This window comes from Condylostylus longicornis, unplaced genomic scaffold (genome assembly GCF_029603195.1).
Source record: "Condylostylus longicornis isolate FDR11 unplaced genomic scaffold, ASM2960319v2 ptg000040l, whole genome shotgun sequence".
NCBI classification, from domain to species: Eukaryota; Metazoa; Arthropoda; class Insecta; order Diptera; family Dolichopodidae; genus Condylostylus; species Condylostylus longicornis.
This window is the reverse complement of record NW_026578009.1, coordinates 8,505,233-8,532,787: the sequence shown is the minus strand read 5'-3', so window position 1 is coordinate 8,532,787 and position 27,555 is coordinate 8,505,233. Positions and strand designations below refer to the sequence as shown.

At 25.8% G+C, this 27,555-nt stretch overlaps 1 protein-coding gene across 5 annotated transcripts in view; it reads left to right on the top strand.

The window, feature by feature from the left end:
* Positions 1 to 3,528: 3,528 nt before the first annotated feature.
* Positions 3,529 to 27,555, top strand: part of LOC129609912 (protein tincar) — a 68,183-nt gene continuing 44,156 nt past the window's right edge. For 4 of the 5 annotated variants that reach the window (XM_055522182.1, XM_055522181.1, XM_055522180.1 and 1 more), the window contains exons 1-3: positions 3,529 to 5,202; positions 12,136 to 12,251; positions 17,619 to 17,850. In XM_055522182.1, the coding sequence (XP_055378157.1) occupies positions 4,164 to 5,202; positions 12,136 to 12,251; positions 17,619 to 17,850 (1,387 nt within the window). In that variant the 5' untranslated portion in view covers positions 3,529 to 4,163. The remainder of the gene's footprint in view (positions 5,203 to 12,135; positions 12,252 to 17,618; positions 17,851 to 27,555) is intronic. The other variant, XM_055522183.1, reaches the window with a different exon arrangement.

Here is a 27,555-nt window from a genome sequence, read left to right as displayed (position 1 = left end):
GTTAAGAAAAATAATTATATCTTTTAATGATACGGAATTTACCGTTAGCTTGTTGGGTTTATAGAAATTTGAAAAAGCTTGTTGTTTCGCAAATATAAGGTGCCAAAAATTCAAATTGAATAGAGCTGATAACTCGAGAGGGAGTGATAACTTGAGAGAGATGACACCATGAGAGAGGTGATAACTTGACGGACGGACGGGCGAACGGACAGAGTGAAACTAATAAGCTTTTTTTTTCAAAATTTTTTTGGAAAAGTGCTAAAAAGTGAAAAAAAAAATAGAAAAGAAAAATAAGATACTGAAAAACTTACAAGGATTACAATTTTTTTTTATTTTGTTTTTTGTTCTCTGTATTCGGTTTTCTCTGTATGCGCGCTCCTTTGCTTAAAAAAACGAATAAGTTTTTATATAGAAATTTTGTTTACACTATAGTTTCACCGTAAACAAGACAAAAAAAATATATTTTTCTCTTTTCATTTTTTGACATTTTTAGAAAATTAAAGTTTTCTTATTTTTAATATTTGTTATTATTATTTTCGGTGGTTTATTGTTATTTTGCATGACACAAGAATAAGCCGAAGAATACCTATGTGTGTCGTATATATAAACCATATGTGCATATGTACATCTACATATATATAAATATGTGTTTTTATAATGCTCAACTTTCTTTGTGTTTTATACGTTTCTCCAAGGATATAATAAGGATAACCAAAAAAAAAAAAGGAAAAAAATATTTAAATTTTGTTACTTCAAAATAAATAAAAAGCTACATGCTTAAAGGATTATAATAAATAAAAATAACAAAAAAGGAAAAATTCTTTTGTTATTCTTTTGGAGGGCAGACATAGAAGACAACTAAATATAAATTTTAATATTTAGTTTTAGAGTAAGTCAGAAAATTTTCACATATGACAACCACAATTTTTCTTTTTTTTTTTAAATTTATGTTGTGACGGAAGTTGAATAAATATCCGAGTTTGCATTTGAGTTTTATTTAAGTTATTTATAAGTCTTCTTAATTTAAATACACACATTAACTTATATACTCATAAAATATAGAATGAGTTGTAATGAGCATGTTTCGTGTATTGTTATTTTTATAGAAAATGTAAATGTAATGTAATTATTTAGAATTTCAAGTATATTATTCGTATGTTTGACGCAATATTTACAAATCCATTTTATAATTGTGTATTTACTTTAATATAGTCTAAGAACTTTGATTATTACATATACCTATGGTATGGAGCATATAATATGTATATATTGTTATTACATATACAAAAACAAATAGTGAGTTTTAAGAAACAAAGTAAACAAGTAAATCTAGTTAGAGAATAAATAATTTAATTTTGTTTACTGTAAAAGAGTTAGAAATGCTAAAATTTTGTATAAAAGAATTTCTGAATTATTTCATATATTGCTTAAATGACTCAATATTCTAAAGTGAATACTATTTAAAGGAATAACTAGAATTGAAAACCAAAAAATTAAGCTGACCTTGGCAATTGTATAATGCCCGAACGCTGTATAATGTTTCTGAAGAGTTATATGAAAGCTGACGAAAGAATTTATGCACTTTGCTAACATTTCTCTTTTAAGATCTAGCTCTGTTATTAAACTAATTCTTGTTTGAGAATTGTAATTTCAATTTTTTTATACGCAAATTATAGTATTATTTTTTTAACTTACAACGCAGCTACTGCAAAACTTTATAAAACTACAACTTAATGTCATCGAAATAGTGACGTCATTATCAATAAAATTTAGAATTTTTTAAATATTTGAATAGTTTAGTTTTTATGTATTTTGAAACATGACCAAATTAGAATTTGTATGGCATTGGCAACTGTTTCAAGAAGTCGTACAAACGCAACCAAATATTATTGGATAAATATACAAAGGTAAATCGAATTCAATTAACACTAGAACAACAAAATCGGTCAGGAAGGAATGAGTATACGAATTTATGGTAAAAGCAAAACAAATCAGAAAAATTCTCTATAAAAATTAATTCACGTATATAAAAAATTTAATATTCACCAATACCTCACTTTATAATGTTTCATATTACGTTGTAAATAAAGAACAATGATTGAAATTTCGAAAAAATTAAAATGGATCCTTCTACTGCACTCAAATTTTGACAAAATACATGCAACCATCAGCATCTACCTCTAAACGTCGAACAATTCTTTCACTTCCTGGTCCTTCATAAGCATTAACTATTCAGCTATGAATTCTCACATGGATGAAAAAATATGGAATTCTTATACGACTTATTTTACTGTACAATTAAATAAATTTATTAAAAACTGGCAATTTCCTTGTGAACTCGTTGATCAAATAATCGTTTAGAATTACCGCGTAGCAACGTATTCAAAATATTCCATATTCAAAAAGTTATTTGAAATAGAAAATTTTTTCCTTGCAATAAGTTTTTATCGGAAAGCGATAAATGATTGCATAGTAAATCAAAATAGCCAATTTTTGGGGACATTTTGTATCACGTACCGTTTACAATTATCAAACTGAAATTATCTTATGAGGCTCAGATTTTTTCTGCAAGTTTAATAATTTCAAAATTACCACAACAAATTAATTGTTGCCATATTTTACTTTTAAAACTCTTAATGAAAGTCAATCTTATAAGATTGGAATAATTTATATTACATGCTGTCAGACAAAGCCTGACGTGAAACAGTGTTAACATATCACACTCGCATCAAATCTTATAAATTTTGTCGTATAATTAAACAGTACGTCAGAAATAATTAAAACTATACTTAATATATAAGAAATAAAATTCATCAATCGCAAAATTACGACACACATTTAAAAAATTTCTATTGAAATTTTAATACTAGTAATATGTTAATGTTAATTAAAATACAGCATTGCCATATTTAAAATAAAAACATTTTTTGTAATAAATGTGAAATGAGATTTTCCCATTTAAATTTTTATTGTATGAAGAAGAGTTTTGCTATGATTTAGAAATTTTTATGATTAAAATTAATTAGAAATATATTTTTAGTAAATTTTTGTATTTTTGCATTTTTTTCTATTTTTTAATCTTAATGTTTTATCTAATTGTATATTTTGTATTTTTTTTTTTTCAAAATATTTGTTTCAGACATCGCATCATTTCATCATTCAAAAAGAAAATAAATAAATAGAAAACAAAACAATTAATTTTCCTTTTTGTAGTATCTATATAGAAAATACATTGAACATATCATGAAAATCCATTAACATAATCAAAAATAAAAAAAAAAAATAATTTAAAAAATAAAATACAAAATTATAAAAATTTACCACCATTAGAAATTTTTAAAACAAAACAAAAATAAAAAATACAATCATAAATCATAATTTTTGATCGTAAATAATATTTCATGCATCTGCATATATTTACAATATATATACATAAAAAATACATTAAATAGAATAGAGAATTAAACACATTAAATAGAGAAGAATAATTTTATTTTATTAATATTGAAAATATATAAGAAAAATATATACATATACATACACAATATTTATATAAGTATGTTGTAATATTCCGAATATCATCAACATCATCATCATTTCTCATTTCGTAAGCATATATTCTAGCTTGGGCAATATTCATACATAAATACATATTTTTCATAAAAGCAAATAGAAAATAAATGGCAATATTTTCATCTCGCATAGAATTATATAATTGAGAAAAACAAAAAAAACAAATTTATTTGTAATTTTAACAAAAATTCAATTGAATTGCGTTGCAAGAATCAGGAGAGAAGAAAGGAAAACATATCGAATAAATGTACCGAAACACAAGAACAGCAACCACATAAAATTTATTGAAAAGAAAATTATATAAAATAGTAAAAGAATTTTAGAAAAAAAATAATCAAAATTTCAGCGAAATGCCATCAGAACCAATAAAAATTCATTTCTTATAAATGAATTAGACATGAATTTTTGAATTAAACAACAGGAAATTTCAAAAGACTGATATAAAAATCACAATATATACAAAATAAATCGTTCGAATAAAGTATTAATTTTTAAAGAAAACATGTTGTAAATCTACAGTATTAAACCAAGATAATAAGGACGAAATCATATTGGACCAATATTTAGATAATTATTAAAAAGGTATAGAAATGTCAATATCTGGATCAATTGTTGGTTACGAGAATAATAATGAAATAATAAATAAGAAAAAAATTAATAATTTGAAACATAATCATCATCAACAACAACAACAACAACAATCAAATCAACAACAACCTAAACAACAACATTATCAAGAACAACAACAATTTTTAGCAATTAATAATCATCATTCAACAATAATTGGAATATCATCATCATCATTATCATCAACATCATCTCAAATATTATCAAAACCAACAATAAAATCATCTATATCACCACAAATAACAAATTCATATATAACAGAATTAAAACAACAACAGCAAGAACAACAACATTCATCACAATTACTATTACCGTCATCACAACAAAATATATCATTATCATCAACAACAATGTTAAATACATCAATTAATTCAATGGGTAAACCATGCCCAAGCTTAAATTCAAGTCTTAATAATTCAATAATAACAAATGCAAGTACAGTTAGTCATAATCAACAATTAAATCATAATAATCATAATCATCAAACACATCATCATCATCATCAACAACAACAACAGCAGCAACATCAACAACATCATTCATCAATATTGCAAAATCATAATAATAGTAATAATAATAGTAATAGTAGCAATAATTGTAGTGGTAACATAAATAATAATAATAATAACAATAATAGTAGTAGTAATAATAATAATAACAATAATGATATTAATAGTAATCAAAATAATACTGTTACAACAAATACAACAGCCACAAATGCATCAAATTCAAATAAATATCATCTACAAAATATGAAAACAAGAAAAAATTTTAATAAAAATAATTATCAAATACAGCAGCAACAACAGCAGCAGCAACAACATCATTATCTTCATCATCATCATTCACATCAACATCAGCAACATCAACAACAGCAACAATATAATTCAACACATCAAAATAATTATTTACATTTGAATTCATTATGGTCAATATGGTATGGTGTATTAATGACATTATTTCAAGGATATTTAGCTATACATGGTGCTTATAGATTTTTAGGTAAGTTTAATTTATTTATTTAATTATTATATTTCAGTTTTAAAATTAACTTTTATACTAAATTATTATAAATTTAATTTGTTCAATCAAAATTAGTTAGTTTAGTTCTTTAGAATATTGAGATTGATTTTAAAAGCACAGATCTCAATATTTTGAAAGTCACTGCGTTATGAGCTATAATCTACTGATTATTTCATAGTAAATTTATTTGTTTTATTGAATTCCAAAAACGTAAACTAATTTTTAAATTATTTTCATACCAGCGTTTCGGTTTCAAAATTTTAATACCCTGAAGTATTTACTTTTATTAAATTGTATACACGAATCTAATTTTTTATAAAATATTGTGATTTTATAAATTACTTGCCCATATTTGTGTATGTATATACATATATTACTAAAATAGTTTTCTCGCTGAAGATTCGAAATAATTCGTCGAGAATATTCACACAACAGTCTCGGTTTTAAATTTGCAAAAAATATCTATGACCAATAAAAATTGGAAAATGTAGTAGCTAATCTCATTATGTTTTTGCTCGATTTAAATACCGTGACCATATAGCTCAAAGGTTTTTTTATATCTGTATCATTTGTGTAACCTCTTATTTTCTAATAGTTAGATTTCTAACATAATATTTTCTAAGATTCTATCACATTCAAGTAACAAGTATTCAGATGAAATTCTAACAAATGTTTTCAAATTTTTAAGTATATTTATAAAAGCATTCGTACCCTATTATAAATTTACCTAATGCAGATACACCCACATATCTTAAATAGTACACTATAACAATATTATTTATTATAAAACTGTCATTTAATGAGAAAATAGAAAATGAATAAGTCTAGAAATTCATCTAATAAAATTTCTTCCATAAATTATAATTGAAGAACTACATACATATATGTAAGAGACAAACTAGGTTAGAAAATAACAAAATAAAACTTTCTAATCCTCAACATTACATAACAATTTGTAAACACGAGAAGTAACACTCAAGAGTAACTCGAATACAAATTTACAAAAAAAAAAAAAAAACAAATATTGCAATACACAAGCAGATTTGAATAATGCATTTGAATCTGAATAAAAAATATGACGGAGTGTAATAAATTAAAATAGAAGATAGTATAAAGTATTTATGAAAAGAAAAATATATTTGGTGAGGTCAGGCCATATCCGGCACCATTATATGAACTTCCAGATACGATATTACCAAGGTGGGATATTGAAAGCGCTGAAATAGTGACAATGACAGTGTAGCTCCGGGGCAGGATAAACTCTCATTTGAAGTATTGTACGGTTTTGATATTAAATTTTTTGAAAATATATCGTTTTTGTATTTTTAATATTGGCTTCTCCAAGTAAATACGGATGTTTCCAAAATTCGATAGCTTTTCTTCTGACAAATGTAACGAAGCAGTTAGGTAGGTGTTATGTAAATGTTTTGATAAGACTTCGTTTACCTTTAAATGTAAACTTTTATCTAAATCTGTTCAGCTAACATTCAAATACCGAATTGCTGATATAAACTCAATTATTCAAAATATCTCAATTTTAGTTAATCAAACTAGATGTAAGGTTTAGCGCGATTACAATACCTATCTCATTGTACATAATACAGTAGATGTAAAAGTGGAAGTATCGCGTGAGAATTCAAATAAATTATGTTAAGTTCTTATGTACACAATTTAATGTTATCCTGAAATAATTTTCTTTAATAAAGACATTCTCTTATTTTCTTCCTGTTCTAAAAATTAATGCATTTTCAAAATTAAATTCATATGGTAATTTTTCAAAGTTTCATAAATTTCTTTTATTTACATAACTCATTTGAATATAATATGTAAGTATGTATAAATGTATGCATGCAAATAAACATTAATAATTACTAACTATATACTCGCTCACCAACTTCTAGTTCAACTTAAATACCAAGTTCTTACATAATTTCTAAAAATGTTAACAAAACAGAATGAATGTATGTTTGTATTCGTGGATAATTAAAGTAATTTTTGAAAATGACATAAGAAAATTTTCTAAATTACGTACACTTAAAAAAATGTTTATTAAAGAATGTTAGAAAAACAAAATTTTAGAAAAAGAAAAGCAAAAGAAAAATTGTATACTAATAAGGAAACATTAAGGAAACAAATTGTTCGCAATTTAAAAATAATTGAGCCTAAAATGAAATTACAAATCCTTAACTAAAAAATTTTTAATAAAAAAAAAATTCTTTTCTTAAATCTTCCTTTTTCTAATACATGTCAAATTTTCCCAACCCGTATTTGGAATTTATCCCTGTCTTATTATTCTTAGCCTATTTCAAGAGTGCTGCCATTTTGCAAAATATTAAAAACCTGTTTTGTGTTTTGTTCGTTAATAAAGAAAATTCTACTCTCTTTTTCATAACGTGAGAAAAAAAACGTAAATTGGGAAAGTTTTTTCATTATTGAGTAAGAGTTCAGACATACATGCAATTTTAAATTTTACAATTACTGCTTTATTACAGAATAAAGCAATGCTCGTTGAGAATATTGCTCAACTAAATTAATAACGCCCAACTAATATGAGCGAACTAAATTATTTCGTCAATTCCAAACCAACTAAACTATTTTGTTAATTCAAATCGAACGCGTTAAATAAAAATTGCAATCAGTTTGTAAAAATCACAAACTGTTTGATTGCTAAATTGCATACAACCATACAGTTGCATGTGTGCTCGCTTCAATTTAAACCTATATTGCATATAAGAGATCAAACATTTGAAAACTAAAAATTGCATGCATATTTGAGCCCTAAGACAGCAAAATACCAAAATTTTTTTGACAATATATAAAAGTTAACAGAAATCATCTCTAAAATTCATTACAATTGATCAGTTTACACTTAAGTGCAACAGGCGCATGATCAGATAATGTTAATTTTTTACTTTTATTTGATTACAATATTATTAAATTAAATATTTTTACGATTAATTGCATACAATAAAGGAGGTTATGTGATGGCACCAAATTTCGCTTCAGATTAATTTAAAATTTTACACATAAGCTTTGTCAGATAGTACGAGAAACCACCTAACTTCTTTTAATGAACCAACTTCCAATAATTCCAACTTCTTCTGCTCAACACTAGACGTGTACTTCTTGTTATTAAACTCTTCAATTTTTAGAAAATAATTTAAACATGCTATAGCACTGTGGAACCGTTGATGTTTTCGCATGTGATTTTTTACACGGAAATTCAGAAAAAAATTTTCCTAGAGTTATACAATGCAGTAATGCCGTTTTTAAATTTAGTTCATAAAATATAATTTTGAATTAGTTTTAACAATTTATATCTAGTTTAAGCGCAAAAAATTATCATACTAAAATTTCAATTTTCAATTTAGACAAGTTGTAAGCTAGAAAGGCAACACTTTTTTAAATTTGTAATTTAAAAAAAAAAAAAACAGAAATATAAAAAAATTTCATATTTTCTAGCAATTTAATAAAATATTCTTATTGTGTGTATAAAATTAAAAAGAAAAACAAAAGAACGAGGAAAAGAATGTTAAGAGCATAAGGAGAAAGCAAAAGTAGAAAATATAAAGAAAATTATTTTTCTGGACATGAAATATTTCCGCTATTATTCTTAACGCTTTTGACTATATTCATAAACACACGTGCACATACACATTCAGTAAAATTGGATCAACAACTGTATTCAACAGAAAAAACAACAAAAACAAATAAAAATCTAGCATTAGAAAATTATGTAACTTCTTGCTTTTACATCAATTCTTTCCATGTTTTATTTTCTCTTACTAGTCCAAGGCTAGATATATTAGTGTACATATTATTTAATGTACTTTATATTATACTTATATATTATGAGCCCAAATGGATGCATGTTCTTATGTTAGGTTGACCATTTTTATTGTACAACAGTCCGGGACACACACGTATAACTAAAAGATTTTAGAAAGATGCGAATTTAAGTTTATAGGGCAAAAAATTTATCAAAATCATTTAAAACCTAAAATCAATTTAAAAAAATATTCAACTGATGCATGCAATGCAGTGTTCATTGACAACTTGATGTTTGAATGTTTAGCCTGTTCGGATATTACAAATTTTTATTCAAAAGTATCCTGTAATTTTGTGGGCGAGTAGACCAGCAAGAATAATTGGATATAAGTAAACAAATAATGAAAGTACTTTTATATAAGCTGAAATAAAAAATTAAAAATATAAACAATAATGACCAAATAATCTTATGCAATCGAATTAATCCTTTAAATATTTTTTTCTACGTGACAATACGGACGAGTCTCTGAAATTTTATCAGTTTATAAAGTTCTATATCAGTTGTTTCACTGGAACAAAGTGTTTTTTACTACTGTGTATTAACCCTAACTTTCTGAGTATTAACTCCCTCAATTTTTGGCAAATACCTACTTTTAGTAACCTATTACTTTGACACTTAAGATTCATTTGACGTCAGCAAAAAGAAGAATGTAGCAATATAACTACGAGTATTTTAAAAATACAAAATCTATACTCATACTGTTAAAGCGAAATATGTGATTTTAAAAACCATTTGTTTGATCAAATATACGAAAATATACGAAATTTGTATTTTTCGCAAGTCTTTTAAGCACATTTAACACGTATTGCTGACAAGACTCTAAGAGATGGAGGAAAATGTAATATGGGTTTACTTTTCGACCATACACAAATTTTCAAGAAATTTTAAGTTTTTAAAAAAGCAATTTAAAAACAAACAAAAATTCTGACTTGTATAAAAGTTTTATCTCGAAAACTGTGGCTCAAATTAAATTGATTGTGAGACCGAAAATAAAAATTAATTAATTGCCTGTAAAACAAGTTGGCGGCCCCGATAGTTCCTCTATGTGACTTGGTTCCGAAATTATGAGCATTTATTTATATGCAGGAAAAATCTAATTTTTTCCAGCATAACGCCCCCCCCCCCCCCTACAATTTGTTGATGGAAATTGATCAAAGAATCATCACTACCAAGTTTTTTAGGCGGAAAACAAACCTTTTGCGGTAAACTCTGTATATTTTTTTTTAGGCTTTAAAACGGTATGGTTCCGGAAATTTTTGGACGTATGGTTAGCTAACTTACGTATGAATGTACACGAGTTGAATTCGGTGTGTATTTATGTATGAATTTTCCTTATGTATTCGCATATCCTTTATAAATGTTTGTAATTTTTTTTTATAATAAAAGTAACAACAAAAAATGACTGTTGATATTTTTATTATAAACTTGTTGCTATGCTGAACGACTTAAAAAAAAAAAAAACAAAAAACATTTAAATTTTTTTTTTGTGAAATTTTTTATGTCAATTTTTTGTTTTCATTTTTACTATATTGTGTTTTTTAATGATACCGTTATTTATCATAATCCTAGAATTAATGATAAAGAAAATGTCCTTTGAGATACTTTAATAGCTTTTTTTTTTGCATATTTATAAAATTTTACACAACCAATACATGTACATACGAGTATTTCATAACAAAGCCAATATTAAACTCTTATAATGTTTATGAAATGGAGAAATTTTTTACTTTTATTGTAATTTCGCGTTATCAACTAGAGAGTCATTATTAAAAACAACAAGAACACAAGTGCTATAATCATTTGATTTTGTTGTTTTCTTCTTAAAATTTTCTCTGTTGTTTTCAAAATGTTATGGATTTTTTTTTGTAAACTACTTATGTTGGTATGGTTGAATTACCATAAAATTTATAGGTAAAATTTGGCTCAAATCAAATTCTGAATTAAATTGCTTTCGTGACCTTCAAATTAAGTATTTAGTTGTTCAAATTTAATTAAAATGGTTTTTGTTTTTTTTTTGTCATTAGATTTTTTTCCCTTAAACCTAAAATGAATTATATCGCCCCAATTCTCGATTTATTACTCTCTTTGCTTGATTGTGTTTAAAATGTTCTATAAATGATAAACGCAACTTCTTTTGATCCTCATATAGTTTGTTTGTATATCAATATGGGAAAAACTTCAAGGTACAGAAACTTTTGATGACAATTCGAGGATAAACAAAACATACCCTTCTACATGTACGATTTTTTTTCAAAAGTTTAGAAAACCGCACGCCAAACATTTTTTATTTGTGATTTAGTGCGTTTAGAAAAGATTTTATTCTAATACAAATTAAATTAAATTTTTAGAAATTATGCCTAAAATGTACAAGAAATATTTCTGTTGATGATCTTAATCTTTAATTCCCTGCCATAATTTTGTGAGCTTGTGCATTATACAGAACAAAATTTTTTATATTCATTTACTTGCAACTCACAAAACGTAGCGATGCTAAAATAATGATTATAAAACGCATTCTCTTTTACTATTTTATCGTGATTTAACTGAGAAAATCCCGGCATACTCGGCTAAATCTCGATTCGTGGGTAATACCGTCAATCTGCTTCCCAAAACACTATTTCGTACATTTTTTCGGATAACAATCAAGTTAGAGTTCTTCTGCTTTTAACCCGAATTTTATAGAATCAAATAATTGTTCGTTATTAAGTTTTTCTTTTATACTACTAGAATAATTTTTGCTAGTACGGTTCAAAGCTTAAAAATGCATAAAATTCTATAAGTGAAGAATCCGGGTTTCCCAATATAGACTTTTCAAAATTGCATTATGTAACTTTCCGGCTAATAAAGCGTATTTTATGTGGTTCTGAAATCAAAATCAAATTTTATCACTTGATGCATGAAAATTTCGCATTGTATTGTAACATTAGATTAACTGTAGTGTTAATTTTCGAAGTTGACACGGCTTTTCTCTTTTCAAAAATTATTCATTTACATATTTTATAGATTTTAAAGTTTAATTTTTAAAGTTTAACTATATCTAGCCAATATTAAATTAAATTTTAAATTTTATTTTTTTCCGACAGGATGTTCATTAATCCAATGGAAAATAGAACCAGTAGCAGAATTAAATCTTCAAATTGTATTATGTGGTGTTGTTTTTATATTGCTGCCATTATTTTTTGCATCAGCCGTTTTCAAGGTAAATCATATGTTTTTATTGTAAAAATTTTAATACAAGTAAAATATTATTAAAAGTTTTTGAAGGCGAAATTTTCAGCGAGGCATTAGAGGCTTAGTATAAGATAAATACAAAAATCATTTAATAGTTTATTTATAGAAATTTTGCTACGAACCCTTTCTAGCGACCTTGTTCTCTTAAAAATTCTGTCATTTTGGTCTAACTTTCGAAATATGCAACAGATTTTACAAAATTACTTTTACTGGTAATCACAATTCATTGTTAATCAGAGGCATTGCTTTTATATGTTAGTATGCAAAATGATAAATTTTGTTCTTGAACGCCAAAAATTGTTATACTTTAACGTAAACTAATATTATATCAATTGTCGTGGTATTACCAATATGTAAACGAACTTCGCTTATTGGTTTCATTCTATTCAACTTAGAACTCGTTTTTATAAACAACTTTCAGATAAAATACGAAGTCTACCCTGCCGAATTTCACTTATGAATATTAAGCTCTAAAATTTCTATTCGAAAATTAAATTCTTCAATTTTTTGTACGTGTAGCGTCAGATAAGAGATTATGCCAAAATCAATAATTATGAAAAATAATATTATTATTAAGGAGTATGAAATTGATCCTTTTTTAATTTTTATATACGAATGCACTTAAATGCATTCGACAATTTTCCAATATGAGACACGAAAAACAAATGAAAAAAAATTTACAAATTAATGACAAAATACTCGTAGCGTAGTTATATAACAAGTGTTCGTATTATATAAACTTGATATATTGAATAAATTATAAAACAACAGTGCAATTATTTACTGTTAAACTAAATCCATTCAAATTAATTTTCAATTCATTAATTTCAACCGGAAAAATATATTTAAATGCATTAACTCCATCCATAAATTTGCATTTATTGTGCACGGCGTATACCTACATTTAAAATCAAATAGCTAGGTAATACAAATGCTTCCACATAAATAGAGCCTTTGTTATATTCATACATACATATGTATATATGTATGTAAGTGTAGAAACATGCACAGACTATATATTATGTGCTTCTAGTAGTGTGAAAATAAATTTTGAACAATTGCAAATTTAATTTACAGTAATATTTTTTTTTTAATCCAGTGAAATTAAAAAATAAACAAAACAATATGACAAACGACAAATAGTTCTTCGATAGGTATAACGAAGTAGGCAACAAAAACCTATATTTTAATTTAGTCGGTGATAGCGCGCCGTCGGTCGACCTAAAGAATAATTAGACAACAAAATGCAAAGGAAATTAGGCTCCTTTTACAGTTGACTTTATCATGGAGACGCCAAGTCTAAAAACCGTCTCATGAAGCCGAAATTCTTTGGTGAAATTAGTCTGCAGTTTCTCGTGTCACTATGACCGAAACCAATTAAGAACTGGATCAGAATGATCGTAGCTCTCGATGAGATATTGTCCTCTTAGAAGACACCTGAAGAAATATAGTTCTTCTGAATGACAACGTTCAAGATGGCTGTAGAAAACATGGGTGAGAATGTTTCAAAAGCGTTTTCACTGATTTCAGAATTGGTAACCGAGGTTCAATTTTTTTTTTCAATTTTTTACATACTCTTTTCTTAACGTTTCAAATATTATAAACAAATCATATTCAAATCTTTTATTTAAGTGTTGGGTTAAAAAATCTGCATCATAGTAAATTTCGCCTTTCAGCCAGCCATTCGTTATTCCGTTTTTAACTTAATAACAGGAACGCTTACTTTCCAGTTAACACGTTTTGAGCTAAAGCACTACCAAATTTGTGGCGTGCGTTCGATATTTATCCATTCCCAAATGCTCTCGTTGAGTATTTCGCTACAACATATTTGGTTAGTACGTCAATCGCATTTCGAATAACTCGATAAAAACAATTACAATCATCATCTCCACAATTTTTTTGTAGCAAACTCTGTTTTTTTTCTTTTTAGATTTTATGCCCATTTGCTTTTCAAGCTCATCATTAACTTTGGGGTTTTTTTTTTAGAATAACGAATGACCCTTTCATCTATAATCGAAATTTTATAAACCTAAAAGATAAAAAACCTTATATTTGCCTCCTTTCCAAACACTATTCCATGTACATATGTATATATATGCTTGTATGGCGTAGGATAACTTTATTTAACTTTATTTTTACACACTTGAATACAAGACTCGTGTACAGAAACAAAGCAAAAAAAAACTTTTATGTAAATTAACCTTGCGTGTTCAAATTATTTTTTGGTTTCGTTTCTATTATTGTTTGATTTTTTACCACCTATGCATATTTGTACATAGTTGGGTTTAAAAGTTTATATTATTTTGTTTCTGATATAAATTTTAAATGAAATTAGCATCTGATTGCAGACATTCCGAATTAATGACTTTAACAAATTAGTATTCCAATTAAGGATTTGTCAAAGGATATACGTCGGACTTTTCATTTAGGTTATATTTTTATATATTTATTCAATTATTGCGATTGTAACAAACTTCGATAATGATAACATTGAAAAACAATTTAAATTGTAATTGTATTTAATAATATTAAAAAATAAATATAATACTCGTTTTTATTTAATTTTCATGGATTTTTTATTATGCGACCATTATGTTGGGATTTTAAAATGAAAGCAAATTCGGGAAGTTCGAACAAACCGCAAAAGATTGAGGAGTCAATAGAACAAATTCCTATTTTCTTATCTAACCTTAATCACTTCTATTCCAATTTCTTAAAGAAACTTCTATTCCAATTTTGAGGTAATCTAATTTTTGAAGTTCGTTAGGGTTAATGAATAAAATACAAAACTATTTGCGTTATGGCGCCGAAACGTTACCGAAAGTATATCAATGAATCAAAATAAAGATTCTAAATATTTTTATATAATTTCACATTTTTACTTGATTCGAAGGTAGTTTTCGAACAAAAACAATTTTATTTCTGTCCGAAACCAGTGATTGATGTTGAACCATACATTAAATTTGAAATACGTATACTATACTTTCCAAAATAGACACAATTTGCGAACTATAAATAGAGCTTTATGATAAATCATCCAAAAAAAGTTTTTTTCTATTGAAGCGGACAATTTATACAGATTGTAAACAAAAAATCTGCCATTTTTCGGTTATCTTGTCGCAGTCCGATAGTCAAGGCCAATTTCTGGAAATTTCATTTAGACAGACATTTGAATTTTAATAAGAATATAAAATTGATATTGAAATTTTAAAGGAGTCTCCGGTTTCATGCATATGTCATGTAATTTAATTCGATTGATAATTGTCTCCCGGATTAATTTCATACCTAATACAGAAAATATCTTTAACTATTAAAAACAGAAATATTCTATATAAAAACAGTTTCCATTTGCACCCACATCATACATATTATTGACATATCTATAATACAAATATTTTATAGCTTTATAACAAACACAAGTTTTAAATGATACTCACACGACAAATATACAATAATAAATAAATTTTGAAATCACATACCTATACAAGTATAGAACCATTCATTTGCATAACTCAATTTACTCGAAAACAAAAAACAAAAAACAAAAGAACCCTTAAATACATTGAGTGGTTACTGCATAAAAATATAATTTGTACACTTTCATTCTAAATTAGAAAATAGTCGAAACGAATCAGAAATTTATGTCCATGTTTTCTGTTTTTCCCTCACACTCATTCTCCCACACCATCACGATCATTATTTATTCCTTTATGTAGATCCCATTATTAATGACTTGGTCCTTTACTAAAAGTTTCTTTTCCATTTTTTTTGTTTTTGAGTTTATAAAGAGGAAATTTTTGTAAGTAAATTTATTACACGTGAAATTTTCATTAAAGAAAACCTTAGACTAGATGGTTGAAGTAGTGGTTGGGGTGGTGGTGGTGGTGGCGTGGCAGTGGTTGATTATTTATTAGCTAGAGAAAAAGAAAATTTAGTATTTTACATGGTTGAAATTCTAAAAGAAGACAATTAAAATGGTCGAGACACTAATTTACTTTAATGGAGATAATTAAAATATAAGAAGTTGTGCATAAGTTTATTTTTTGCGTAAATAAAATAATATTAATTTTATTTTTGTTTATGTGGCGGTAAACCAATAGTATTTTTACTATAAATTATATTTTCATATTATTCTAAACCTAATTAACAGATTTTTAAATAAATTATCAAATTTAGAACTAATTTTTCTTTTTGATTTAAAACTTCATTAATAAAACATTAATTTTTGATTGTGTTACCACTTTTGTTATTGAAATGTGGTTTAGTCATTTTATTTTACATATTTAGTTTTAATTACAATATGCTTTGAATTTTGTTGAGACTTTTTGTGACGAAATCGTTAATAACTAAAAATCAGAAGCGGCTAAAGTTTATAAAGTTTATAATTGCATAAAGCGTTAAAGTACCATGCGCACCGGTACACGTCCTAATGTATCACTAATGAACCAAATCTAATTAACCATCTGAAACCTGTGCTCACAGGTAAACATAAAAAAAATAACGTTCTTAATATATCTTAAACGTCTAGACTCTAGTGTAAGGCAGGTTTTAGATATCAAGTATTTGGCAGGTTTTAGATATTACGTATTTTTTTTTATTAGTAATTCATTGATAAAAGTACAACTAAAGTTAAATTATCTTTGCAAATTTTGTGCCATTTAGTTGCTTTTTAGTAAAATATCAAAAATTTTTGGCAAGTTTAGTAAAAAACTAAATTATTAAATTTACTTTGCGTCTAATTTGGAGGTTTGCAAAAACCTCCATCAAATTCGGTTCCATTCCCCTAAATATATGCAACAGAAAAGTGCTAATAACATTAGGGAACCATTTAGATGACGTAGGGTTAGGGTAATTATACACAAGTTTACAAAAAAATCAGGCTGTTTACAAAATAATTTATAAATTATACATCAGACTGTTTGGAAAAATTTTCACCAAACTTTTCAGGGAGGGTGACGAAATAATATTATTAATGTGAAGTACATACATTAAAATCACTAGGGATTACCTTTCTGAATATGCTTTGTTTTTTAACCGTGACAGTTAGATTATGACAAGTCCAGATTCATTAACAATTTATTACTGTAACGTACGTCAAAATTCAATACACACTCTATCAATTGTAGAAAAAATTTTAATATCATAAAATTTAGAATGTCACATACCACTTTTTTACGATAAAGACTCTAATGTTCAAAAAGCAAAAAAAAACGACTCGAAAAAATTTTGTACCCGGATTTGCACCCGAAAATTATTGAAATAAAATATTTAAAATTTAAGTAAAATTAAAATTATCATTAACAATATTGTTTTACTTTTATTTGTTCTAATTTAGGTTGGAAACTTAGCTAACGATGGCATTAAATTAGCAACTATACCAAATCGTAAATGTTCAATGACACCACATGATGGTTTAGAAGAAGAATCAAGTGGTGGTACATTAAGAGCGTTATGGACACATGGTGGACCAACAGCAGCATTTATTCATATTATAATTGCAATGTGCTTATTATTACCCAGACTCTTATTAGAGGCTAGAATTATTGAAAATGGATTATTACCAAGGGGTAAGTTATTTTAATTTATTATTTGGTTTTTTTTTTTAATAATTTTTTTATAAGATATAAAAAATTAAGAGAATTTTTTTGGTATTTCCACCATAACTATGATTGTGTCATACAGTCGTAAACTTATACGCATATATATAAGCTTTTGTATTGTAAACAAGTTTAGATTTTTGGTTTAAAACCCGAAAAATACTTTTAAAGCTTCAAAAAAGCCGTTCTACACACGTTGATTTACTTAACTGATTTAATCCTATTTGGGACCAGGAGCCTATTATGCAATTTTTCTTTTATTAACTTTTTAATTTTTTATCCGACATCTCAATCGAGAGTCAAACTAAAACTACACAATTTTAATAAATTCGAAACGCATTTTATATTTTAATAAAACTTGTCGTATTTAAGACCGATTGGATCCAGTTTGCAAGTCTATCCTGTCCAATATACCCTTCAAACTTTCCCTTCAAACCACTACCCCGAGACAATCCTTACCGCTGCTCTAAAGTTTATGTAACATTTGGAAGCTGTATTGGAAAATATATTGGAATAATCCAACTAAACTTGTTCGTATATGCATAATTTAGATAAATGTTGTATAATTGTTTTTATAATTTTTTCAACTTAAAAACTCGGTCATCCTTAATTAAAAAATTTCTGTTTATTATTGTACATGAAAGCAACAGATATTTTTCCTGTCTAATTTTCCGTTCTACATAAATTTTGTACCATAATTCCTGCACAATAAAGAATTTCCCGTTGGAGGTTTAACGTTGAATCCTCAATAAAATTTATTGAAATCAATCTTTTGGGAATATTAGCCAAGTTTTAAAGTCATAAAAAATATGTTGCCTTAAAGTTTTTCCATTTTCTTCATTAAAACAGCAAAATATGAAAGGCAGAACAAGTTTTGTTTTTTCTTTTGTCCCCTACCAAAATTACAAATATTTTATTTAAATATTTTTTTTATTTTTAAATTAAAATAAGTGGAACGAAAAAGTTCTTCTATACTAATATACAGAAAAAAAAAAAACAAAAACAATATTTTGCTTTTATTAGCAATCCGCTCTAGATTTTTTTGTATACTTAGGAGTGGGGATGATGATAGAATACAAATTGAATGAGAAAAACAGAAGTTAGGAGAATATAGGAAGGATACACAAAAAACAAAGAAATATTCTTGTATTTTGAGACGTGATTAAAATTATCAAAAACAACAGGGGAAAAAACAACAAACAATTTTTCAAAAAAAAAAAAAAATAAAATCCCCGATATTTTCTTTTTTAATTCTTTAACCATTATCGAATACAAGATGGTAAACCGTAAGTAAAATTATAAAATTCTCGTGAATATATATTGAATGAGTAAAATTTGAAATGAGAGTTGATTTGGTTAACTTTGGGGTACTAACTACCAAATTATGAATAAACGAGAAAAAATGCAGTTGACCGTGACTCTATGATACCCGTACGAATTTGTTATCCTATTGTGCTAATAAATATGTCATAGCTGACTACGATAGTTACCCGAGCCAGTACCCCGATCATATCCAATTTAAATAGGGTTCTGGCTATTACTATAATAAATCATTTGTGAAGATTTGATGGACTTAGCTCAATTAGTTTTTGAGTTATCGTTGGGACCATTATTCCCTTAGCGTTACAAACAGTAAGGTAAATTTAGTATAAAATTGAAATATAAGCAATGACACTAATTAATAGCGAGAGTGAACAAATAATATTTTAATTTATAAATTAAATTTCTTAAGCCCAAAATTTTCCTAATTCCATGTTTTGGTTCTATTTCAAATTGCTGTTTAAATATTTGTAATACCCTATTATTTCAAATTGCTGTTTAAATATTTGTAATACCCTATTATTTCTATATACGTATTTCATGTTAAGTGCAGGAACGACAGTTCCATAATATATGTTCAGATATTATAGAAGTATTTTTGTAATCAAAAAATTAAACAACAGATGGAAATTATTATCCTTGTTTTTTGGAGGGTTCTATTTTGTATATTTTAAAAATATGGCAAATATTCATTATTATTTTAGATTTTAAAACAAAAGAAAGAAAAACAAATTTTTTGCAATTTTATTTTTTGAACAAAATGCTTATATGTAACATTTTTCTAATAAAATGGTAAAACAAATTTTTTCATTCTAGGTATTATTTTCATGAACAATTTTTTGAAATAATAGAAAAATTAAAAAATATTATTTTAATATTTTTAAAATTTGAGGAAATCGCTAAATAATAATGAGTTCAGCCGTGGTAAGAGTATATTTTAATGCAAACTTACAAAATAATGGTAGCAAAAAACAAATTTTCAGAAATTCAAGTTTTGCAAAAGAGCAATTTTAAAATTCGTGGCTGTGTCAGGCAGAATGTTGTATGCATTTGCTGAATTCAAATTATTTCACCAAAATTTACAATATTCAACATTTTATTTGCTTATGCCAAGAGAAGTTACGACTTAACCCGAATTCCAAAAAAAATAATTTTTCATATGAGTGCGATATAAGGTATATATATATATGAGCTGGTTAAGTTCAATTTAAACTATTTAATGACACTTATTTGACCTAATTAATATAATTTTCCGTAATTTCTGTATATTAATTCGGTATACAACATTAAAAAAAAGCAAAAAAATTCTCCAATAAATTGGGCTGTTGTTCCATTTAAGAACTGTAGTTTCTAGAATATTATGAATATTCAAAAACCGCTTCTTTAGGCGTAAAAACCACATTCTTCAGCATTTCTACATACAGAAAAAAAAATTCTCGAAGAAAATTCGAAAAAAAAAAATTGTACCGAATTACATTCACAACCGAATATACCAATGAATCAATAACTACCAAACTACCAATAAAGCAAAAACGACAATCTGCGAAAGTATTTAGGCTAAATATAGAAAATAAATGCTGTTCACATGGGCATATAAAGAGAACAATAAAAAAAAATCAAAAATCAAAATGTTGTGGTCAGCACATAACCGACTGCAATGTATGTTGTCTGGATTAGTGAAAGTATTCCAGAAAATTATGAAAATGTGTTTTAAACGCTTCTTTATAATTTTAAGGACATTAATAAGCTTTTAGTTAACGTGAAAATCTTTTAGTTAACGTGAACCGATTTTCACATTTTAGAAAAATGTGAAAATCGGTTCAGCCGATCTTGAGACATAAGTGTGCACATACAGACCGAAAGATCGACAGGTTACCACAGAGAAATGCGTTCTCACCGAAAACTCGATATTCAAAATTTGTTGCCATCATATAACTAGGTAGGTTATACCGTATACACAATACGGTCGGTAAAAATAAGTAGAATAAATAAATTAACAAAAATGCCACTTCGTTACCGAATTAAAGCAACCATTTTAGCTAGAATGTAGACAAAACAACAACTATTTTATTTTCTAGAAATTATTTTGGTTTATTTTTGTGATTTTTTTATTGAAAACTTAAATCTTAACTCCATTCAGCATTTAGCACTCCAGAAACTAGAGTTTATATTAAGCTAGAATTTACATTTACATTTATGTTAGACTTGCGAAGTTTCAGAAAATTTAATTGCACTTAATCCACATACAAGTAGTAAATTGAACAATGAATGAATAAATTGGGAAAATGAAACAATGAATCGGAAAATCCTGACTATTCTATCACCACATTTTAACCCAAAACTCAATAGAAAATCAACCAGCAATTAATTTTTTTCTTTTCCTGATTCAATAAAGCAATTTTCAAACTACTCTCTGTTAAAAACTGAAAAACTATCCAAAAATATTGAAAATATTCTATAATAGTATGCTTACATAATATTTTCTCTTTAAAAACTTAAATTTAATGTGCTCATAATGCTTAAAAGGTCATTGAACTTTTTGAATAACTTTTACAAAACAATGCTTTAAAAATTAAAAGTTTTCTTTACTTTTGTTTCTCGTTTTTTTTAATATATTTTTTTTTTTTGGCCCAGTCAAAATATTCCGGAATTCAAAAGAAACTATTATAAAATACTAACACACACATACATGTTTTGTATACCTATAGGAATATTCTTTTATAAGAAAAATCCAACTGGAATTATAGAAATACACAATATTCGATTCAATTCTGCTTGTTATCTACATACAGTTTTATAATGAATACTGACAATAAATTTCAAATTATATAAAAAGGAAAAAATTTCATATACGGGTAGATATATGGGTTAATAATATCAAATAAAAAGAAAAAACCCCAAACACGTATTTGAAATTCAGGTGTACTTTAAGAAAATTTGGTATGGGATTTTCATAATCCTTTAAATAAAGTTAATAATAAAAAAAAAAACACTTAAATTTCTTCATATTATACCGCAATACTCGTATAAGTATAATAAAAAAATACCATTCAAAAAATTGAATCCCTTTTTGGAAAATACCATTTTTTAGTCCTTTTTTTTCATTCTTTTTCAAAATAGTATTTTTCTTTACGGAAAAGAGCTTTTGAACACGTAATTGGTAATGACACGTAATATTATATATATTTTCAAAATATTAGAATTAGTTTAATTTGATGCCAAACAATAGAAAAATATGCTATAAATTATCTACCCATTTACTCCTACCCCATGTATATATAGAGAGAGAGAATGAAAATTGAATCGGAAGGATATTTTAATATTAATAATTAGAAAATTTTCTAATTTATTACAATGAAACATGATTTAAATATATAAATTTCTATATTGTATAGTAGGCATATGAAGATATATAAGAATTATAGTAGTGCATGGGTACAGTATTAAAAAGGCCTTTTCATTTACAATAATTCCTCTTAAGAATTAAAAATCTCGAAATGAATACAATGAAAATCATATTATTAATGAAGTAAATTAAATATTAAGGTTAATAAAATTTTTAATAAAGGCAAAGAGAGTAATATTATAGAATAATATAAAGTTGATTTTGTAAATGTCATTTTATAAGTGTGAAACACATGTTGTAATAATCGTTAATGATTCAATACCAAACAATAAATTAAAAAATAATTCACTGACTATGGGGCACTCATTAAAAATTAATAATAGAAATAAGAATTTAAATTTTCATTAAAATCATTTTAAAAGCAAAGTATAACAATTGTTATACTCGTATATGGCAAAAATTTAATGAGTTAATCGTGCTAATTTTATAATACCAGTAACAAATGAATAATATTCTGAAAATTTTAAGAGTTGTAGCCTAAAAAAATTCATATTATCTCTACTATTTTAATTATGTAACTTCAACATAAGATAAGAAGAGAGAGACGAAGGCTGACAAAATATAGTTTTTCAGATATTACGCAAAAATTATCTAGAAAGAAATAAGACTTAGGTTAATACTTAGGTCGTTTCGTATTTCGATTTATAAAGGCTAACGGTCATACTAAAGGTGCTTTAGATAAAAACACTGGAGAACTGGTGTATATGTATTTTACGGGACGGTGTACAATAATTTCATGTTCATCATAAAAATGTATTCCAAACTCATGATTGTTTGGTTTGGTTAAACAACCAGCGAATCTATTCTTTAAAACCATATTTGAATGTCTAATGTAGTTCTAAAAAAGGTTCTATAAAATTTATGCGATTAATTCTATCGGATCTAGTTATATAACAATTTTTCATACCTTTAGATTAAAGAAAAGATTAAATTTTAAATTTTCCAAAAATGTTATTCACAATATTAACAATAATCTCATATCACATGTAAGATTCGCACAGACACACATTGGTAAAACCAGAAGAAGAATCTAAATTTAAATTCTATATTTAAAAAATCTCGTCTTAAATTTAAAAAAAAAAAAATCGATTTAAGAGAAATTCCAGAAGAAAAATAAAAACCAAAAAACCTTAAAATTTCATTTTAAAATTTCAAATTTTTAATTATAGGGTTTATTCGTGTACTCTATATAGAACCCTTTTTGTTTTATTAATAAGTTATCCTTGCATGCTTTGATTATTTCAATCGGATTGCCTAAAATTTGATATGCATTATTTATGAATTCAAAAATAACCTATTAATACATGAGAGAGGTACGGGAAGTGGGAATAAAAACTAAAATGCAGAGTGTAAAATTAGCTTTGTATTTAAAATGCTCAGAGAGAACGCAAAACCGGAAACCTAAATTTTTAATTTCCTGGAAAAAGCAAATGAAAAAAGTTCAGTTTTTTTGTTGTTTTAATTTAGTGTACAAACACGTTTATAAATATTATGTGGTAGGCTCTTTCACAATTCGATACACATTGAATAACTAAGGTGTTGCCAAACATAAAAGAATTTCATTTAATTTTTTAATGCATTCTTCCAAATATCGGGGGCCATAAATAGAAAAAACTGTGATACGAATTAAAATTAATGAATTTGGATAAAAAAAAATATTTCAAATTTCAATTTTAAATGACAGCGTAAATGTCAGCAAATATTTAAAAACAGTCTGCCCCGTATGATATGCAATTTTTTTTTTAATTATATTTTTAAATTATGATAAAATAAGTTATGAGAGAAAGAATTCTATGAAATGTAAATCAATTCACTGTACGAATTGAAGGTGGGTTAAATTATTTCCAATATGTGCGATAACTAATAAATAGTAAGTAAGTAAACTAATAAATAGTTTAAATCGAAAATAGCGGCTTTAATTAGACATTAAACTTGACATAAAAACAAATGAAGCTGAACACAAAACACAAATGTTAATATATTCTTCAAAATAAATAAAATGAAAGTTATTTACCACTGGTATGACGCATTTCCTATAAAATTCCTGCCAATCTTTAACCCTATGAAGCAATAACTATGGAAATGACAAAAATTATGAATGTTACAAATAATTCGTCATTGAATTGGTTGTGTACTTAAAACAACTATTTCCCAATTTTTTTATTTCCTGGCTTGAAATATTGACAACCAAAATCTGGCTAAAAATTTTTGTTAATTAAAAAATTTTTGACCCAAATAAATTTTTTAATAACTGAATTCTTATTAAGGTTTTGCAAATTTCCAACTTAAAATAGCCCAACTTAAATTGGATATCAAAAAAGTTCAGAGCGCAATGAGATTTTGTTTTTTCATAATTACTTTTGTTTCTATATAAAAACAATCTGTTTATTTTTAAACATACTTTTAGGCGCGATAAATATGAAATTTTTACATTCAGATTTTTGTTTTTGTAAATAGAATTGCTGAGGTTTGAATTCGTTTCCTCTACAAAAAATTCATTTTTTTTTTTAGTTTCAATTTCAACGCAATGTAAATAACCCCAAAATGAAAACAATGAAGAAAAAGCATTTATTTTTCACCCTTAGTTGTTGTTTTCTTGCTATTTTTTTTTTTTTGCTTTCAGGATATTTTTATTGTAATTTAATAGAAAAGTTTTATAGCAACGAAAATAATAAAAAAAAAGGACATTGAAATTAAAAAGTGGAAATCCTTTTGATATTTATTTTTTTTTCGGTTTTTTTTCTAACTTTCATTTTATTTAGGTTACAAATTTAGCTCAACTTAGTAAAAAACCAAAAAAAAAAATCTGAAATTCCATATTAGATTAGGATTTGGAAAAGATGAAAATTTTCTTTTTTTTCAAATTTCATTTTCATATGTTTAGCTTTAAATAAGGTAAATAGACTCATTTCTGGCATGCTTTTCTAATAAAGTTATGAAAATTTCGAAGCATATGAAAAGTATGGTTGAATTCGCGGTTGATGTTCTGACTGCTAAAGATCTTAATAAAAACTGCAATGGAACTGCTAAAGTAAGGCTGCCCACAAAAACTCATTGTTGCCATTGCAGTTCTTTGTTAAAAAGGGAGACGTGAATTCGATCTATGACTATGTAAAATTAAAATTTAGTTTGTTCACAGCTCTTCTTATATAAAAAAAAGTTGTTATGAATGAATAAACCTAAAATTTCACATATTTATGAAAATTCAAAGCGAAGCTAAAAATTTTTTGTTGTTTTAAATATATTACCTACGGCCAAAAACTAAAACTCTCATAATTCGCTAAGCATGAAATCTAAATATTACAACATTTGAAAAATCTGTAATTTCTTTGAAATCTTTTTTTTTAATTGAAGCAATTGCAATACACGGTCAAAGTGAAGTAAAAAAACCTCCGTCAACATTTTCACCAAACTGATTTTCGGAAGAACTACACAAACAAAGTATGAAATGTTCAATAATGAACAAAAATATTAACCTGAATTCCTTAAACGCAATTCCAGGTAACTTTCTTGTAATTTTTCGAAAAAATTATTTGTATTCTTTAAAAATGATCCGTTATTAACTACTATTAAGCTTAGCCTGATTGGCATGAAATAATAATCTCGAAGATTTTTAAAATGTTCCGAAATATGCCAATAATTGGTTCAATCACCTTATAATTTAAAAAATATTTTTCTTTTAAAGAAAAAACTCATTAAATAGAAATTAAAATCGAAATTTATTTTAAAAAGGAACAAATGCTACTACAGCCTTTTATTATTTATTTTGTATTTAAATCAAAAAAAAAACCAAAATGGAGAGAAAAAACAAAAATAATATTAAAGCTTTTCCATAGTTGGGCCGTCCGTTTTAAACTGTTTCTTTCCTGTTTTCTGTTTTTTTTTTGTTTTCAGAATGCTTCAGGGAAAATAATTAAAATGTTTTATAAGAAATTATTTTAATTACTTTTCCGGTTTCATTTTCACATTCTAAATATACGAGTACGAGTATATTAAAAATAACATATATTAGGGTTAAATTTTCATATCTAATATTTTTTTTTTTCAAAATGTTAGAAAGTTCTTAAGTTTATCTTATTCAAATTAACTGATAAAAAAAGCAGTTTAAACGAAACGCAATGGGGTAAAACGTAAATTTTAATAATTTTTTAATTAAAATATGAAAAATGAATAAATTATAACCATTATTATTTAATAAAAGAAAGAAAACATGCCAAGGAAATTGCGTGTTCTTCTTGAAAACTATAATTTGAAGGGGAAATTGTTGTAAAAGAAATTTATGAGGCTAAAAATCAAAATTAAACTATTAAGTAATTTTATATTACATAATTAGAAGAGAAAATTGTTTGAAAACCTGAACTTGGGAAAACAAATTAAAATCAAAGTAAAATTTTAGAGGATTGGCTTGCCCTATATTTTGGTTTTGAAAAGAAAGAAAAAAGTTCTGTTTTGAAAATAAATCCTATATTGAGAATAATGCAATATTATTTTGGTTTAGCAATTGAAATATTTTGATTGAGAATTTTTAAACCTAGGAGCGAATTACTGCAGAATAAATTTGAGTATATATTTCATTTCATATTTGTTAGAGCCTTCCATCATTATTCATACAAGAATAAAACAAGAATGGGTTTCAATTTCGACTATTTAAATTAATACAAGATTAAGGTATTTCCAGTTACTTGCTCAATTTATAAGCCAATATAATTTTCATCATAAGCATTAAATTGTTAAAAGCTTAAATACTTTAAGAGAACCAGACATTGTTATACGCTATGTATCGCCGTTCTCCGCAACATGGCAAAGATTTGACGATTGATAATCATATCCTTTGCTTGATTTTGTAATTAACAATTATCTGCAATATTAACCAATTTTCAGCGGAAGCGGAATATTGAAGATTTCAAAAAATAAAATTTTTGTTCGTTATTCAATTTTGTAACAAATCA